We start from the raw sequence: 17,817 nt of genomic DNA on the forward strand, positions 1-17,817 counted from the left end.
TTTTGCAATTAAAACAAGATAAACAAATGTAATTGTTTTTTTCAGGTTTCCCAGAGGAGGATGAATTTCCTCTTTGAATCTTGAATCCTTGAATCATGGAGCTTTTTTGCCATTGTATTCTTTGTGCTTGTATATTGAAAGTTATATTGGTTTCAAAGAAAGTACTGTATAATGCTGTATTTTAATGCAAACCGACTAACCACTCCTGCCTTGTAAGGCTTAAAGTAAGAGGCCTTAATGATCTATAGTTCATGCTGTATTATAATACAAACCAACTAATCAATCATTTCTCGTAAGGCTAAAATGAGAGGCCTTAATGAACTGTGTCTCATTCCTATAATGTGTCCTCCACAGTATCTGATGATAAAGTAGATATGTAAATCAGCATATTAGAATGATTTCTGAAGTTTCATGTGAAGACTGGAGTAATGAGTAAAGCCTTGGTGAGCGTTTAACTCCCTGAGGTCTGAAAACGCGCCGGCGCGTTTTACAGGATTTTTTTCACATTGCAGCAAAACAGACTTAAAATACTCCGTCATTTCTTGTCATAGAGACATAAGTAATATATCAATTGAAACTATAGAATGTCTTTTTTTATTTGTGTACACTCAGAGTAAAAACACAATGTTGTGCTTTTTGTAAAATAAAGAAAACTAACATGATGCGTGATCTCTCTTCTCCCTCTGAACGAAGTCCAATCTGATAGTTCTCAGAAAATGAACTGTAACTTATGAATACTAATGACAAAAAAAATGACACTTACGTCTAAAGAAACATTGAAATGTCAGGTTTTAAATCGTGCAAGTCAAATCGAAAACAAACATTCTGTGTTTATGTAATCTGTATGAAAAGAGGGCCATGTCAGAAGTCTGTGATTCAGCTCATTATCTGCTAATGCAGCCACGCCCACGGAGCCAGCGCTATTCAGACGCAAATTCAGAGGCAATACATGCATTCATCGTCTCAATCGTGTATTTATTGTCTTGAAAAGTGTTTATTTGGATGTTAAAGCAATGGTTAGCGATCTCTAGAAGACATGCCGTTAGTTCCTAGTTCCTTTTCTTCTTTATATGAATTTGTGGCCTAAAGGTGTACAGAGAGCGCCCTCCGGCTGCAAGTATGAATTAAAAACACCATTCCTGAAATGTCCTCTTCTTCTTTAGAATAATTTGTGGACTAAAGGTGTACAGAGAGTGCCCTCCGGCTGCAAGTATGAATTGAAAAAAAACAGTATCCAGCACTCATAGTGATGACAATAAATATTACTTCTCAGTATAGAAAATTGACATAAATATATAAGAATCCATCAATATTTCTCCAAATGTGCATGCTTTTAAGCTAAAAGCCTATATGAAATGCCATAGAGGTAACATAATTGTTCAGACACTTTGCATCACAGAAATACATTATATTTTAAAAGAATATAATAGAATACCATTATTTTAAATTGTAATAATATTTCACAGTATTGCTGTTTATGATGAGCTGAGACATGATTACAGAGGGTTTTTTTTTCACAGCCTACCTGACTGAAAGGCCTCATTAATATGCAAGTCATTTCAGGTCATTATTATGTGATTCTTTTGTCTTCTCAGGTGTAAATGGCCCATTATTCATGCAGATTCATGCCTCCACGCATACTGCGTTTCTTGACAAAAGTGTCTTACAAAAACTAAATCAATATATTGTTTTATATGAAGGAGTAGGCAGCATAATTTTTACATAATTCTGAAGCAAAAACTCTAGTCTACAACCTCCAATACCCAAAAGTCTTGTGAACACAGATTTAATATAGTTTTTTTGGCCTTATTTCAGTGACTTAAGTTTTTTGTTTTTTCAATAACCACGCATAAACGTTATTCCTTCAAAAATACAAACATGTACATACATGTTCCTCACATATTATTGTAGCCTAGTTTGTGCTGAATACAGTGTAATGACACTTTTGTCATTTATATGTTTATGAACAACTGAAAAAAGCACAAATGTCAGGGCATGTCAAAACTTCTCCAAGCCCCAAATCAGCCTCAGACTCCAGAGGGTTAAAAATGCAACAGTAAATAATGACAGAATTTACACGTTTGGGACTGTGCCTTTAAACTTACTCCTTTAAGTATAAACCCATATAGGCTTTGATTTGAATCAGGTACAGTATGTTACCATGGCAGACATCTGAAAAAAAACAACAACAAAAAGTATTCCGATATCACTCAATTATTTTTCTCCTTGTGAGAAGGCTTGAAGAAATCTCCTGCTGAGGCCTTGCAGGTCCCCGCACTTTACCGACACAACATCTCTGACCTACTTCAAACATCGTGTGCGAGGGGGAGAAGAGAATACAACACAAAACAAACACCCAAGCTACTCTCACTATCTTCTCGAACCGCTGATAGATGGTTTATTCCACTGGGATTGCGAGAAGCCACCAATCTGCTCTCTTTCTTCCACACGTAAACACCTCAGAGACAAATATGAAGTCTCAGTCTGTCTTATCCCGCACCCTTCTTCAAACCTCTTTGAAAAATGCACAAACACCCTGTTTTATACCAGTTTTCTGTGCCATGCACCTGAGGGAGATTTTACACTGTGTCAATTAGAGCGCGTAGGCTTGTGTGTTCCTTCTTCTTTACCATGAGGGAATAATTAAGACAAGCCTTCAATACACAACGTTCCACATCATTCTCAGTCCTGAAGCTATCATAAATATTGATTTTGAGGAAAACTGCAAATTCCTGTCTCTCAAAATGCTGCAGGAGAATGAAGCAACAAGCTTATTTATGTACTTTTTTATTTGTTAACCGTTAATTAAGACCTAATAATTGAGCAAATAGAGACATGCTGTGATTTTAAATATGCTTTGGGGCAAAATCACTAAACGGTTTTACCACTTTTGAGAACTGTATTTGAGAACTGTGGTCCGCCTGTTGAGTTGTGTCTGCGTAGGACCCCAGGGTGTAGCCTTTTGCTTTGCCCGTTCAAACTAATTTGCATTTCCCAAACTTTTTGTCAGCCGAATGGACGTTTGACATAAAATGTTTACCCCCTGAGATTTTAAGTTAATACTTCAGTATTTTAACAACACGTTCACATGTTTGCGGTTCTCTGATATCAATTGATGGTCACATGACACAAAAAATGTCATCTTTTTAATAAGTGTTTTTATTTTCTTTGTTTTTATTTTAAAAATATTTCAATCAAGTGAAATGGCTTCTCTAACAACAACAAAAAAATGTAGTCCAGGTCTTTATTTTGCAATAATAATACTGCAATATTCCATAAGAAATAAGAATTGACCATTTTGATTTCATTGTGACTTTAATGATCTTAATAAAATAGTTCATAATTTGGGGATTTTTAATCAGGCGATTGATAGAGTACAGATTAAATATTCTTTTTAGCCATTGGAATCAATTTGGGTCCTAGGCGGACTCAATTTAACAGGAAGGCCGAATTGTTCATGACATCGGTGTGAGTATTTAAATGAAGTCATTATCATTTTTTATCATAAACTGGACTGTGCTAATTACATTTGTGCCATTACCTCATTTTCACAGTACCGTAAAGTCTGGCACTAAAACAAAGCAGACATCGCATATGCAAATAAACTGACATTTGTACCCTGTTGAGGTGAATTTGGTTTAACTCATGGGCCTTGTGCAGCTCTTGTTCTGAAATTCAAATGAGGAGACAGGAACATAATATTTACTGTGGAGTTTTAATCAGGTCAGTACAACAGACAAACAACTTCATAACACTGCAGTCAGGCAGTCAGGCTCTTTTGAAGTGACTGATAAAGTTACAGATATAATATTTGGGAGACTATATATTGTGCTTTTCAAAAAAAAAAAAAAAAAGGAGGACATTGCCTGGTGAACTGGTGGGTGGGGTTACTTAACCCCCTATTACTCTTTAATCATCAAAACTGAAAATCGTTTACATTAGTTAAAGCAGTATTTAATGCACTTGGAATAAATATACTATTTATGCAACTCATTTATTTATTTTTTTTAACTTGGATAATATGCATAAATTAACATTAACTTCTATTTATACATTTATAAAATAAATATTATTCATTGTTAGTTCATGATACCTAATGCATTAACTAATGTTAACAAGCCTTATTGCAAAGTGTTTAATTTATTAAATTTAGCTCACAATCTCACTCTTTTGGTTAATGTTTTGTACTTTGTTGGACTAATGTGTGCTTTTAAAAAGATGCACCTTTATTTGCCACTGACATGCATTAGCTTTGTAAACAACCATGGTGAAAGCACTAGAATTTTTGTGTAATAGTTCTGTGAATTTACATTTTAGTTGAGGATGTAGATGGAGTCAGCTGAAGACGGCGGTTTCACACATAATGCATGAGCAAGGCATTTTCATTTTCAAGCTTTATTCACCCTCAAGCCATCCTAGGTGTATATAAATTTCTTCTTTCAGATGAACACAATCGGAGTTATATTAATAAATATCCTGGTGCATCTAAGCTTTATAATGGCAGTGAACGGGACCTACGAGTATGAAGCTCAAGAAAGTGCATCCATCCAAAGCAAAACATAGGGGAGAGCAGGGATGAAAGTAACATTTTTCACAAAAATGTCATTTTAAAAGGTAATGTTTTAGACAGCGATATATTTTTGCTGTGGTCAATAACTCACAAGTGTGGTCTATCAAATACCAGGTGGTATTTTGTACAAATGTAGAACGGCTTCAGTATAATTTCACTTTGAACATAAGTTGCACATTGTTACTTTTGACCCCGTCAGGTGGGACGAAAGTAACACAACAATACAAGCTAGATTTTTTTTGTGCTAGTCTTGTTTTTATTAAATATACCCAACCATGACCTTGTTCATAAGTAACTGCAAACATATTTTGTCCTTTATCTTTGCAAAAAAAATATTAAATTACATTTTCATTTCAAATTGAGAATTTCAGTTTCATCAAATGTTTCAAAAGTAACCCAACAGTACAAACTTGAATTGTTTAGAATATTTTTGGGGGGCAATGTCAATTTATTTTATAAAACATTTTTTCAACAGTTTGAATAATATGAAAATTTAATTACATTAGCATAATATAAATTCTCAACATAATGTAGCAATAGTCATGTTTCCAATCCAGCTGTTTTTTTATGCATACATTCAAAATATGCATAAAAACATCTGAATAGAAACACTGCAAATTCATAGATGGGTGTGGAAAAGCTAAGGTATGGCTAAAAACTAAATGTGACTAAGGTAAATGTAAACAGATTGAGTGAATAAATGGTGACATACAAAAATCAGCAACAGATATGTCCAGAAACACCCTCTCATAAACATCTGGCTGAATCAGACCTCTGTTTGTCTTTCTGACCCTCACTCTTGGCATACTCTGCTAGTATAATACAACATGAACATGTTTTAATAAATGCTGCAACACAGAGAAAGCCACCACTTTAGCAGTGGGACAAAAGAAACGCTTGTTGTCACTGGAGCGGGACTAAAGTAACAAGTGTTACTTTCGTCCCGACAGGAACATCTGACATTTAAACCCAAATTACTTTCATATTGAAAAATACTGACAAGTCAAACTTCAGGATGTGTTACAGCACTAAATAACCTGTAGATTGATCATTACTGTGACGCATGAAACGAGAAACACAACTTGTAATTAGAAAAAAAAGTACCGCTTCAGCAATTTATTTACCGTACTCGAAAACTGTTTTCCGGACCTAACCGCGGGAAACGATGACGAAATTACATGATATTTGGCAGCTCCGTCTAGGGTTGCGTGCTGAACATGCTGTCATAACTTGAAATGCAAATGTAGTCGGGGCTCTGAGAAAATCGCTTTGTTATTTTCGTCCCGCGTTACTTTCGCCCTGGTTCTCACCTACTCCACACGGCTCCGGGGGGTTAATAAAGGCCTTCTGAAGTGAAGCGATGCATATCCATATTTAACACGTTATAAAGTAAAATATCTAGCTTCCACCAGATTGCCTTCTGTATTCTACTTACAAAGATAGTGTAATGCCTCTCGCAGTTAAAAACGCTTATGCTATGTCCTACGCCTTCCTTATTCAACTTACGGAAAAAGTTTGACTTGCGCGACGCCAGTTTACACTTTCTTTGTAAGTTGAATATGGAAGGCGGTCTGACAGAAGCTAGATATTTTACGTCATAACTTGTTAAATATGGATATTTTTCTTACACAAACGCATCGCTTCACTTCAGAAGGCATTTATTACCACCCCAGAGCCGTGTGGAGTGTGTTTCTTCAGCTTCATACTCATTATAAAGCTATATTTATTAATGTAACTCCGATTGTGTTCATCAGAAAGAAGAAAGTCATATACACCAAGGATGGCTTGTGGGTGAATAAAGCTTGGGGTAATTTTCATTTTAAAGTGAACTAATCCATTAAGGTCCAAAAAAGAGGATGTATGGTCATCTTAATAATATCAGTAGACATTTGCAGTGATCAAAGATTTATTTCATTGTAGATTAGTGGGATCTCAGATCTGATTTTATGACGGTATCATTTATATCATTTTCAGGGTGGGATCCTCCTCCCATGTCTGATGTTTCAAGATTCAAGAACATTTCACTTTGATTTTAGTTTAAGGTTGATCAAGGACAAGTCAGTTTTTCCTATTTAAGATCCAGAGAGCTTCCTGCGATGAATGCTGTCTTTGACTCGATAACACACAACTTTTTTTTTTTTCTTTTTTTTAGCTTTTGTAATTCATTTCCAGGGCCTTTTGGCCTTGAGGCACCTCCAAGCGAAGCAAGAATGTTTCATACGTGCTTCAGACACTCACCCCACTAAGTGTATGAATCATTGAGCGCACTTTCCTCTTCTTCCTTTGGAGTGTTTCACTCTGAAGATATCTTATATTGTAAAACATGCACTCCACAAAGTATGCCCCAGTAAGACTCACTACTCTCCAAGTGGGTGTTGGATTCTGATCTGGTTGATATAACCATAGTTACTGACTTTAAAAAAATAATAAAGAAAATTTTGTCATCCTCATGTCTTTCCAAACCTTCTGCGGAAATTGAAACAACTGTTTTGTTCAATATTGGACCCCGCTGACTTTCATTGTACACACGGAGACCCTTTTCGAGATATCTTCTTTTATGTTCCACACAAGAAAGGAAGTCATGCAGGTTTGTAACAACATGACAGTGAGTAAATGATGACAGAATTTTCATTTTAGCTTAACTGTCCCTTTAAGGCATTTTGCAACTAATTTGCGGTATGAAGAAATCGTGGGTAGCTGCAGCACCAGACCAGCATTTATCTGTGGAGCTTGGATGCAAACAGCTGGCTCCTGGTGTTTGGACTGGTCTAGCCCGGCTTGGCATGGACAGCGGTGACAGATGCTTGGAAATATTAGGAGCCCAAGAGATGAGAGAATGAAGGAAGGGTAGAGAGCGATAGCTACAGTAATGATAAAGCCAGTGGTGTCCCAAAACGCAAGCCTCACAATGTTAAAAAAAAAAAAAAAAGTCATAAATAAGAAATCCAAACCCCAGATGACAAAACAATGCGACGTGGAACGGCATCGCTGTCGTAAGCATACATAATCGCCATGAGAAACGGCTAATTGGATGATTTTTCTTTTAAGTCGTCCTTAGAGGCATATAAAGATGTTTCAAGAAGGACCTTGTTTCAAGTTTAAGTGGCACACAACATTGAAGAAACACAAATGTGATTTTGAAGCGCCTAAAATAAACATGAGCCATATTCATAAGCCATACATTTTCATTTTCAAGTCAGCCAGCACAAAAGGAGTTTTAAAAAACACAGCTAGTCAAATGCTAATGCATTCATCTACACTAATTCAAAATCTTTTATTTATTTAATTTATTCACTCTGCTGCCTTAATTCTACCTTCTACCCCTTCATTGTGCTTTTGTGGGAGTGCATTAGTTACAAATTATACTCATTTTGTCACATTCTGTGCTTCACGTCCATGCCATTAAGTCCTTCATCTTTAGCGGGTGTATTTTGCTGAGTCACAGCCATTACATTATGGCGCTAACGCTCTGATGAAAGCAGTGGTCAACAGGGCGGCCATAATAAAATTCAAGGTCTATGCTCAAAGTTCACAGGGACTCATAAACTTTTTTCTCATTACTCTTGGTTTCCTTTTTCCTCACACCATGTCAGCGTGTCAAAACTAGATTGTTCCCATTATAATCAATGGAGCTGTCAAGACTGGAAGTGGCATGACGTAATGCACCTTCATTTTTGTTCGGCCCATTAATGTTCCTCCCTAACCATGTTCTTTTCCCTGTTGTAGTTAGTATATGACAAAATATTTGCCCAAAGTAGGCTATATATACATAGACCTTATGTAGCTTCGTCTTTTTTCAGTGCTGTGCTTGTTGTAAATTCATTTTTAGTTTGTAAGTTTTGTCTCTTTGTCGCCATCTCTGTTTGAAACCTGCAATTGCGGTTAGTTGCGGAATTATCATGTTATGTGGGTTGTGCGTCGGCATCTAATGAATGTTTTGAGGAGTAACGTTGTGTAGGCTGTCAGTCACCGCACCGGTATGGATACTGTACTTACTTACTGTACAGTATGGAATTACAGATATTACGTCTTGGAAGTACAACCAAAATAGTATGTTTACCCTGAAAATGTCATCTGAACAAGTACGTAACATTTTGTTCTAACCAACTGAAAAAATAAAGCAATAACCCCCAAGAAGCCATGGTTTACAGTTAATTTATAACAGCTAAGGGGCATTGTTAAAACCCCCTTAGCTGTTATAAATTCACTGTAAACCACAGCTTCACAGGGCTTACTGCTTTTATAAAACGGTTACCACTAGGGCTGGGCGATGTATCGCATGCGATTGTTACGCGCATTTCGTCAGTAAAGCCGGTTCCCTGATTGCCGCTAAATCGCCATCACCTGCTTTCAAATGGAGCGGCATTTAATAGACAGAGCCGTAGTTCACTGATAAGCTACGCAATATCGCGTTCATTATCGAAGGCGATTCATCTGCAATAATGAACGCGATATTGCGTAGCTTATCAGTGAACTACGGCTCTGTCTATTAAATGCCGCTCCATTTAAAAGCAGGTGATGGCGATTTAGCGGTAATCAGGGAACCGGCTTTACTGACGAAATGCGCGTGACAATTGCATGCGATATATCGCCCAGCCCTAGTTACCACACAATACAAATATTAAAGCCAAAAAATATGTATCAATGCAGCTTTCATAAAGTAAAATCATTAAAAGGCTTCCTTCCGCTGGAAAAAATAGTCCCTGACCGTGAACAGCAACAGAAGTTACATGTATTGCGCCATTAGATGGCAGCAAAGATTGTCTTTATGAGCGAGTCACTCAGTTACAAAGACTTTTATATTGAAACTTGTGGTGAACACAGAACAAGACACAAATGACAAATGCTTTGACTAGCTTCTATGTCAGCAGGGCACGGGAAAACCCATTAAATGTTAAAAGGACAAGATCGCAGCGGATATTCAAACAGATTTTTTATTATGAACATACAGTAGGACTGACCTGAACTAAAATGCTAAATTTGAATGCATTCCGTCACTCGATATCTCTCTCTCACAATACTCTTCTACATAATGCAGTAAGCAGTAAGCTGAACAAAATCAATATAGTACAAACATATGTTTACGTTGCTAATAGTGGTTGCTAAGACAGACGCAGCAATATATTCAGTGGCGCAACGATACTTATGTAATGCGGTCAGCTGTATGTTTTCTGGAATTTTACAACGGCTTCGAATGCTGCTCAACCAATCAGAATCAAGGGCCGGAACTATCCGTTTCATAATAAGAGTTCTACAATAAATCTAATGGTGATAAAATCTAACGATCCCAAAGTTAGCTCATCACATCAAACCGTGCAAATTATTATTATTGTTATACTTTGTTCTCAAATTGTTAATGTTAACAACATCAACCTTCCGTGACTATGTGTATTTAGTGTGTATTAGCGTTATCTAATTACCATTATCTACCCATTAAAATGTTTTACCTGTCCAGCAGAAAAAAACACAATCTCTGCATCCATTTTAAACCTGTACAAAATGCAGAGTTCACAGATATTTTAATTTTTGTTTTCGCACGGGGCCTACTGGCATTCCCTTTTTTGCTGTTAGCCACTCCGCAGTCCGAATGATAGTCGTCTTTACCGTTCTTGATTACAATCCGCCATCAAAATGACAAGCTTAATTATTACAGCTGCTGTAAAAGAGTCTTCAAATGATCCACCACCTGCAGCATCCGGTACTCCTTCTTTATGTATACAGATGTGACGTAACGACGCAAAGGCAAACTCGTATTTACCACGGAAACCTACCAGTACCACCCAAATAATAATAATAATAAAAAAAACATTATTACAAGCTTACCGTTGTGAATCAGGCTAAGGTAAGGAGATGTACAAGTATGTACTTGCTCAGTAATTGAGTTTGGATCATTTTTAGCCAAAGAAAAAAAAAAAGGTTACGGACTGCACCTTTAAGGATTTTTTAGATATTTTTTAGCACTGTAAAACAAGACTAATTAAAAACTCAAAGTTTTTTTTTTTTTTTTTTTTTTTTTGCAATTTCAGTTTGTAGACATTTTCAAGCCATTGTGATGTGATTTGGTGTAACGGATCATCGGTCACTACTAGTGTACATGCAGAAAAAAACCTTGTTAACAGTTACTCTTACATGGGTGCCAATTACCTCAGTCACTTGGTCTCTTTAGGGCACCCTACTGGAAGAGTAATAAATATCTACCTCTCACCGTTTCATTACACTGTACGTTTCCCCTGTACCCCTTAACAACAGTTATGCCACTCCAGCCTGCGATTCCAGTCTTGGCAGTCTTGCGCGTGGAGACCAGCAAGAGTCTCAGACAACAGCAGGATGAAAAACACCCTTTGGCTAAGCTCACTGTCTGCGCTCAAGTAGAACCGTGTTCCTACCATCAGAAATGAATCTCAGATTTAAGCATCAGTTGGGGAAGTCAAGTGCTTTATCTGTCCGATCTTGATTCGCTCATCTACACTTGTACTCGCACTGGCTATCACACATATTTCCAGCCCTTAGATATTCATGTGACGACAGTGTGTGCAGGTTCTCCGCTCCAGCTGCTCTATGCAGCATTTGTCAGCTTTACTGTCACTGAAATGTCACGATGTAGTCAGTTGTGTCAAGAAAGAAGGAATACATCTTGACACGACTGCCTCAGCATACGCCTGTAAAATTTCAAGAGATTTGGTTTGCCTACATTTCATATTCCAGTTGGCCCCCGAGAGACAGTGGTTTCTGTTGCTAATACAGTATAGATGTGGTTAGAATTGTAATATTTTACTGTAGACTAACCTCTTATATGTATGCATGCCAAGGATAATGATTAAGCATTTTCTATTTTTTGACCTATTTAAAATTAGTTTTGGTTATTGGTTATTTAGTTTGGTTATAATATATATATATATATATATATATATGTATATATATATATATATATATATATATATATATATATATGTTATTAAAATGAAGCTGAAATAACTACATGGAAAAACTAGAAAATAGAAATGTTGGTAACACTTCAGTATGGAGATCACATATTCACTATTAACTACAAATTTTGCCTCAATAAACTCCTAATTTACTGCTTATTAATAGTTAGTAAGGTAGTTTTTGTAGCATTTAATTTAGATATTGGGTATGGGATGTAGAAAGATCATGCAGAATAAGGTATTAATATGTGCTTAATAAGTACTAATAAACAGTTAATATAGTATAATGTGCAATAATAGGCAACTAGTTAAAAGTGAGAATTGAACCCTAAAATGAAGTTACCGAAATGTTGCTTTTGCAAATAAATTAAATAAGTTGAAGTACTAAAATGTCTAAAACTGAAATAAAAATAAAGCCAAATAAATAAAAAAAACTAATAAAAATGACAAAAGCACATAACAAAATTACTACAATTTAAACTAAAATCAACAGCAGATATTATTATAAAGCATATATATATATATATATATATATATATATATATATATATATATATATATATATATATATATATATATATATATATATATATATATATATATATATATATATATATATATATATATATATATATATATATATATATATATATATATCCTTTTTATGTAATAATTTTCCCTTTATGTATTTCCTATAAAGCTAATAATTAATAATAATAATTATTGTTATTATTATTATTATTATTATTATTATTAGTTGCCTAGTAGTAGTAGTAGTAGTAGTAGTTGTAGTAGTGGTGGTTAGTAATTTTTGTATAATTTCAAAATTATTTCAAATATAATTTTGTCATTTCTTTTACTTAGTTGTTTATTATTTAATTATTACCTGTATTCATGTTCTTCTCATTTTCGTTATTATATTATATTATATTATATTATATTATATTATATTATATTATATTATATTATATTATTATTATATTATTTTTTTTATGTAATTTTATAGTCATTATTTATTATCCAAAAATAATGTCAGATCATAAAAAGCTCTGAAGTCCCAAAACCGCATCAGCACATAAAGGGGACGACTGTTTCTGTGTGCCTGGCATGCCAGCTGCAACTTTATTCTGGCAACACTCAACAACCAGTGAGAGCCGCACGCAACACAAAGAGCCATTTAGATTGTACAAACAGGCAAAGAAACACAGCAGCAATCTCAGGATAATGAGATGATTGCAAACGCAGCTGCGGACACCCTTCTATTAAACGCGTGTTGCTCTGAGCATATTTCAGTCTCTTTGTTCAAACCCTCCAAAATCTGAAGAATTAAGGAAGCATATTGAGAAATTAAACCACCCTTTCTGTCTTCTTTCTAGACTGCAGTTGCACACAGAAAACACACACATACAAGCTTATATCAACTGTATAGGTGCCTTTCTGTTCAGCTACAGCGGGCAGTCTTGCTTTAAGACGTGTGATGCGTCTCGCTCTCCCACTTGCGAAGCAGTATTGTCATACACACAAGCACGCCTGCACTCACACATGCGTGTGCACACCAATCAGTACACTAGGAAGAGGAGAGACTCGTACTGAGTGGCTTTCAATGGGAGAGAAGAGCTGAGAAGAGAGAGGGACGGAGCGAGCGAGCGCACAAGAGAGAGGGAGAGAGAGAGAGAAGTGTCGTCGCATGTGCAGGACCAAAAAGTGAAGAGGCAAATTAGCTTGTTATCCCCCAAAGAAGCTTCACCTTCAGAAAGAAGCGTGAGGAGGCTGAGAAACAGGAGGAATACGTTGCTTCTCTGGTGATTTAAAGGTGACATGACAAGCCGCTCGTCCCTCAAATCCCAGCTAGTTTCTGACAGCGTCTCACAGCTGTGACGGGAGTTTCTGCTGTCGGGTGCCTGACTGTGTTCGGTGGATTGCAGCCAGGAGGACTTACAACAGAAGAGGGGATCAAGGGCAGGAGCGGGAACAAAAGTCTCCTCATCCCCCGCCCCCCCCTCCCTCTGACCCCTAGATCCAAGCAGGAACTTTTGCTGGGAAGCTCTTTCCCGTGAGCATGGATGGATTTATGACTATGTGCTGAGGATATTGGATGAACATTGACGGCAGGTTTCTTTAACATTCTCCTGACACGGTATCACACAGGTAAGATTAGGTGTGATCTTTCTCGTGGTATGATGCAAAAAAAAAAAAAAAAAGGTTAAATCTTAATCTATAGGAAGTCAGTTTGGAAAGTCAGGAGGTATGTGCATTTTTGAAACTTGACTAGTCACTTTTAAGCATGTATTTTGAGCATCTCTGAGTCATTGATAATTTGCCTATGTGCTTATCAAAAATACTAAGAGTTGATAGTTTCAATATGGTGCAGATTTGAGGAGCTTATAGGATTTCCCTGACAATCCTTTCTAAGCTCCATGCTGCTGCTGTGACATAGGTGAACGTAAGACAGCCAGTATTTTACATTAAATAACACATACGAGCTCTATTTTGTACTAATAACCTCTGCAATACTGTGCAAGAACAAATCTAGAACAAGTATTTTTTATTCTGAGCCTGAAATGTGTGAAGCTACACAGAAATGTACTGAATAATAATTGTGAAAAAAAATTATTTATACACTCAAATGTCTAGACACATCTTTTTAAGTGTATAGAGTGGCGGTGATCATATGCAGGTGTGTCCGAGGACAGTGATGAACATGCGGACCATAAAGTAAAACATGTAAAAGCATCCAACCAGATGATTTATCAGATCAATGCATTAATTATACGACAGCTGCGAGCACCGACTCCCAAAGCTGCTCTCAGTAACCTGCCGGAATCTCGGACACCATCTCATGGAGGAGCGACTTATAAAATTACCTGGAAAATGAAAGATTTTGCAACAGAATACATTGTGTAGGTGTTGAGGTTTAGCTGACCTTCTAAAGTCCAAGGTTGATATTTTTTTTCTTTTCTTCTGTTACATGTTAATAGACTTGATTGCATGTGTTAAATCTCCTTTTATAGTGTTGAAGAAGACAGTTGAAGTTTTTGAGGCAGTTTGCCAGCCAGGGAGAGAATAGCACTCCTCTGGGAACAGTTCACATTTCCACAAAACTGTGGATTAAGGAGGCTTTAGTAGAGCAAAGGGGATTACAATGTGCTGTTAATAATTATATGCTTAATTTTGGGGCTTGATGAATATTCATTGGAAATTTCAATGTCATTTGAGGGTACTCTGAGTGATGATCCTGCCTGTCAGCTTGAAAAGTAAAGGAAAACTCAGATGTGCAATCCATTAATTAAACACTGTTTGCCATTTAAAGTGATGGAGTTTTTTTATTATTATTTTTTTAGTCAGAAGATTAGTCGAGGAGTAATTTAAAAGTGTTAATAACAGTACAGATGTCAGCTTCTGGTGTGTAAATTTAAAGTTAGAGAAAACTTGGACTTAAATGTTTTGGTTGTTATTAGTGGATTATTAAATGCCATTTTGAATGTTTTGACCTTAATTCAGTGTTATTATATATAAAAGCAGTCATGAGGGAACTCATTTGGTTTGTGTTCCTGTCTTGCGGTGCTGATCAATCCAAGGTTATCAACTAGCATAACTCACTATAACATAATGCAAAGTTATTCCCGTGATTAATTAGTGCGGTTGGTAACACCTTATTACACGTTACATGTAGTTACTATAGTAATAACTATACATTTTGCGTAATTACATGCGATTAACCCTAAACTTAATCCTAACCCAAACCCTAAGTAAGTACATTGTGTTATTACACAGTACTTAATGTGTAATTACACTGTAACAAGGACATCTTAACATAGTGTACTGTAACTGTTGATTTAAAACTGCATTGTAATTTTTTGAATTATTTTGACTTTAAATAAAAGTTACGACGTGAAATAATGCTTGTTAATGGCACAATATTCAATAAAGCCGAGGGCTGAAATCATACGTGCGTTGTAGGCGTGTTTGTGTCGGATAGAATAAACATTCTGCTTTTATCTTCTCTCTTTGATGTCTTTTCTCTTCAGCCGGTGCTCCTGCCATGTCCTGGCTCCTGTGTCTGTGGATAAGTGTTAGCTGCTTACTGCTGTGCCACGCCACTTTGTATGAAACCATCCAGCAGCATCATGTGACCCGCCCGGGCCGCAACGCCATACAGATACTGGGTCAGTGTCTCGTTTAAACCGTATGTTCTTTTTCATTATGTCGGTGATGTATTTGTTATTTCCTTCTCGGTTTGAACTCTGCTGGTTGTGGAAGTCTATGTGTTGTAGATGTGGTTGTCTGCTCGGGGACACCCATTTTAGAAGACACGTGAGATTGATAGTGAATAAAACGCTTATTCAAGTGGTTAAAAAACTTCCTGGTATGTTTGTTATATTCTTCTCTTTGGGTGTCCCACCTCGGTCGTATGTTGAAAAGAGATTTACGTAGAAATCCAGCTCAAGATGCTTTGTTCTTACTATCAACGAGTGGCTTGTAAAGGGTTTTGCATCGTAAGTTATCCAGACTGAGGCGGTAGAAATCTTCCTTGCGCGTATGTGTGTGTGTGTGCGAGACAGGCTTGGGGCTAAACTCTCCTATCAGCATGCTGTGAATACGAGCAGCTTTGATCACAGAGGCTCTGGTGGAAATGACAATTTACGTCTATCGCCTGCTCTATGGAAGTATTTGGCAATTAAGCAGTGTTTCGCTATGAGGGCCGGCGGGAAGAGAGACAGCAAGGTGGGTCTTCCTTCAACACTAAGTATGCAAATGGAAGCAATGTGGCATACTTTCAACAGTGGAGCAGGGATACAAAGAACTCCAAAACAATTTAGCGCATACTCATTAAATATTTGCAATGTCTTGTCCTTATAGATTATGTAGTAAATGTGTTTGTTACTTCATTACTATGGATTTTGAGTCTAGGGTAGAAAAAAGATGCACACCAGGAGTCCTAGTTTTGCATAGTCTGATTAGCGCCTGAATTACTGCAAACTTAAATTCATTTATTTTTAATTTTTACCATCTTCAGGACACCATACATATGCGAGAGAGCTTCGCATCTCAGAAAGCACTTCAAACCCATTAATCCAGGAGAGAAAAGTGTGATGAACGTCAGAAAGTCCCGGATGAATTTTTAACACCATTCTTCCAGGTTTTTATCCAGCCCAGCAGAGCACGTTGCCAGAAATGTACAAGGATGATTGTGCCCCATAGTAAGTGTTCCCTGAATTATTTAAGGGGTCGGATGAACAACAAAAAGAAATCACCCCCTCCCCACTCCATGGTATATGGAAAAGTTAGACAAAACCGCATGTGTGAAATCACATCTCTGGTGTTAGGAAGGCCGAAAAGGGCTCGGTAATGGAGGGTTGTAGCTTTTAAACACGCACTCACCCACGCTCGCATGCATCCATATTGCAGCTGCTGAAGACCTTTTCTCTTGTTTTGCTGAAGTGCTTATGGTTTTGTGCATGTTTCTTTAGGAAACCCAAACAGAAGGGTTGAGAAGGCTGTTTATGACGGCGGGTTTCTGACATGCTGCATTTCTCTGTACAGACAATAAGGATCATAGCTGAAATTATTGGGGCCTGGGACCCTTTCCCTCCATGCCAAAAAAGTAGGCTTAAACCCAAATAAGTTGGCAAAACTCAAAAAAATTGTGGTAATCAGTTACATCAAATTTTTCAAGTAAGCAGAACTGGCAGATTTCAATTTTGTACTCATTCATTTTAATTGCTCTTAACTCAAAATTTAAAGTTAATTCATACATTAAATTTAAATTTATCATGTAATCTTAACTATATATTACATATAAGCAGAAGTGGGAGATAGAGAGGGGGGCGGGATCGGGAAAGGTCTGTGAGCCGGGACTCAAATTCGGGTCGCCAGAAGCGCAACGGCGCTATGTTGGTGCTGCCCACGAGGCTATCAGAGCCTAAATTATATTTTTAGTAGTGGTAATTTAGCTAGCTATAACTAGCTAATTCAGCAAATGCTACTGTGATTGGTAACACAATGTTTTGATAACATTAGCATAGCATAGTAATTGCTTAAAAAGTACGGCAATATAGAACTATATATAGACTAAGCCCATGCTCCACTCGTCACCATAATAGTTGCCCTACTCAAACCATTTAATTATTTTGAGAGTTAGGGTTTACAGTGAGATACCATCCCTGGCAAACATTATTGTATTTCGGTTGCAATTAGGTAATGTTGCAGCACAACATTTTCAAAATGTTTTAGAAACCACACCTTAACTTTAAAATAAATGTAACCTAAATAAATCGTTTCAGAAACGTTGTGAAAATACCAACCTGCTATGTTTTCTTT

The 17,817-nt window shown here is 36.7% G+C and overlaps 1 protein-coding gene across 5 annotated transcripts in view; it reads left to right on the forward strand.

The window, feature by feature from the left end:
* Nucleotides 1-17,817, forward strand: part of LOC125256605 (chemokine-like protein TAFA-1) — a 240,557-nt gene that overhangs the window by 27,581 nt on the left and 195,159 nt on the right. For 4 of the 5 annotated variants that reach the window (XR_007182148.1, XR_007182147.1, XR_007182150.1 and 1 more), the window contains one exon: nt 15,525-15,662. Coding sequence is in view for 1 of the 5 variants with exons in the window: in XM_048172734.1 (XP_048028691.1) it covers nt 15,525-15,662 (138 nt within the window). In the remaining 4 variants the exon portion in view is untranslated. Of the gene's footprint in view, nt 1-12,874; nt 13,645-15,524; nt 15,663-17,817 lie in introns of those variants that run through there. The other variant, XR_007182149.1, reaches the window with a different exon arrangement.

Source organism: Megalobrama amblycephala, linkage group LG21 (assembly GCF_018812025.1).
Source record: "Megalobrama amblycephala isolate DHTTF-2021 linkage group LG21, ASM1881202v1, whole genome shotgun sequence".
Lineage (NCBI taxonomy): Eukaryota > Metazoa > Chordata > Actinopteri > Cypriniformes > Xenocyprididae > Megalobrama > Megalobrama amblycephala.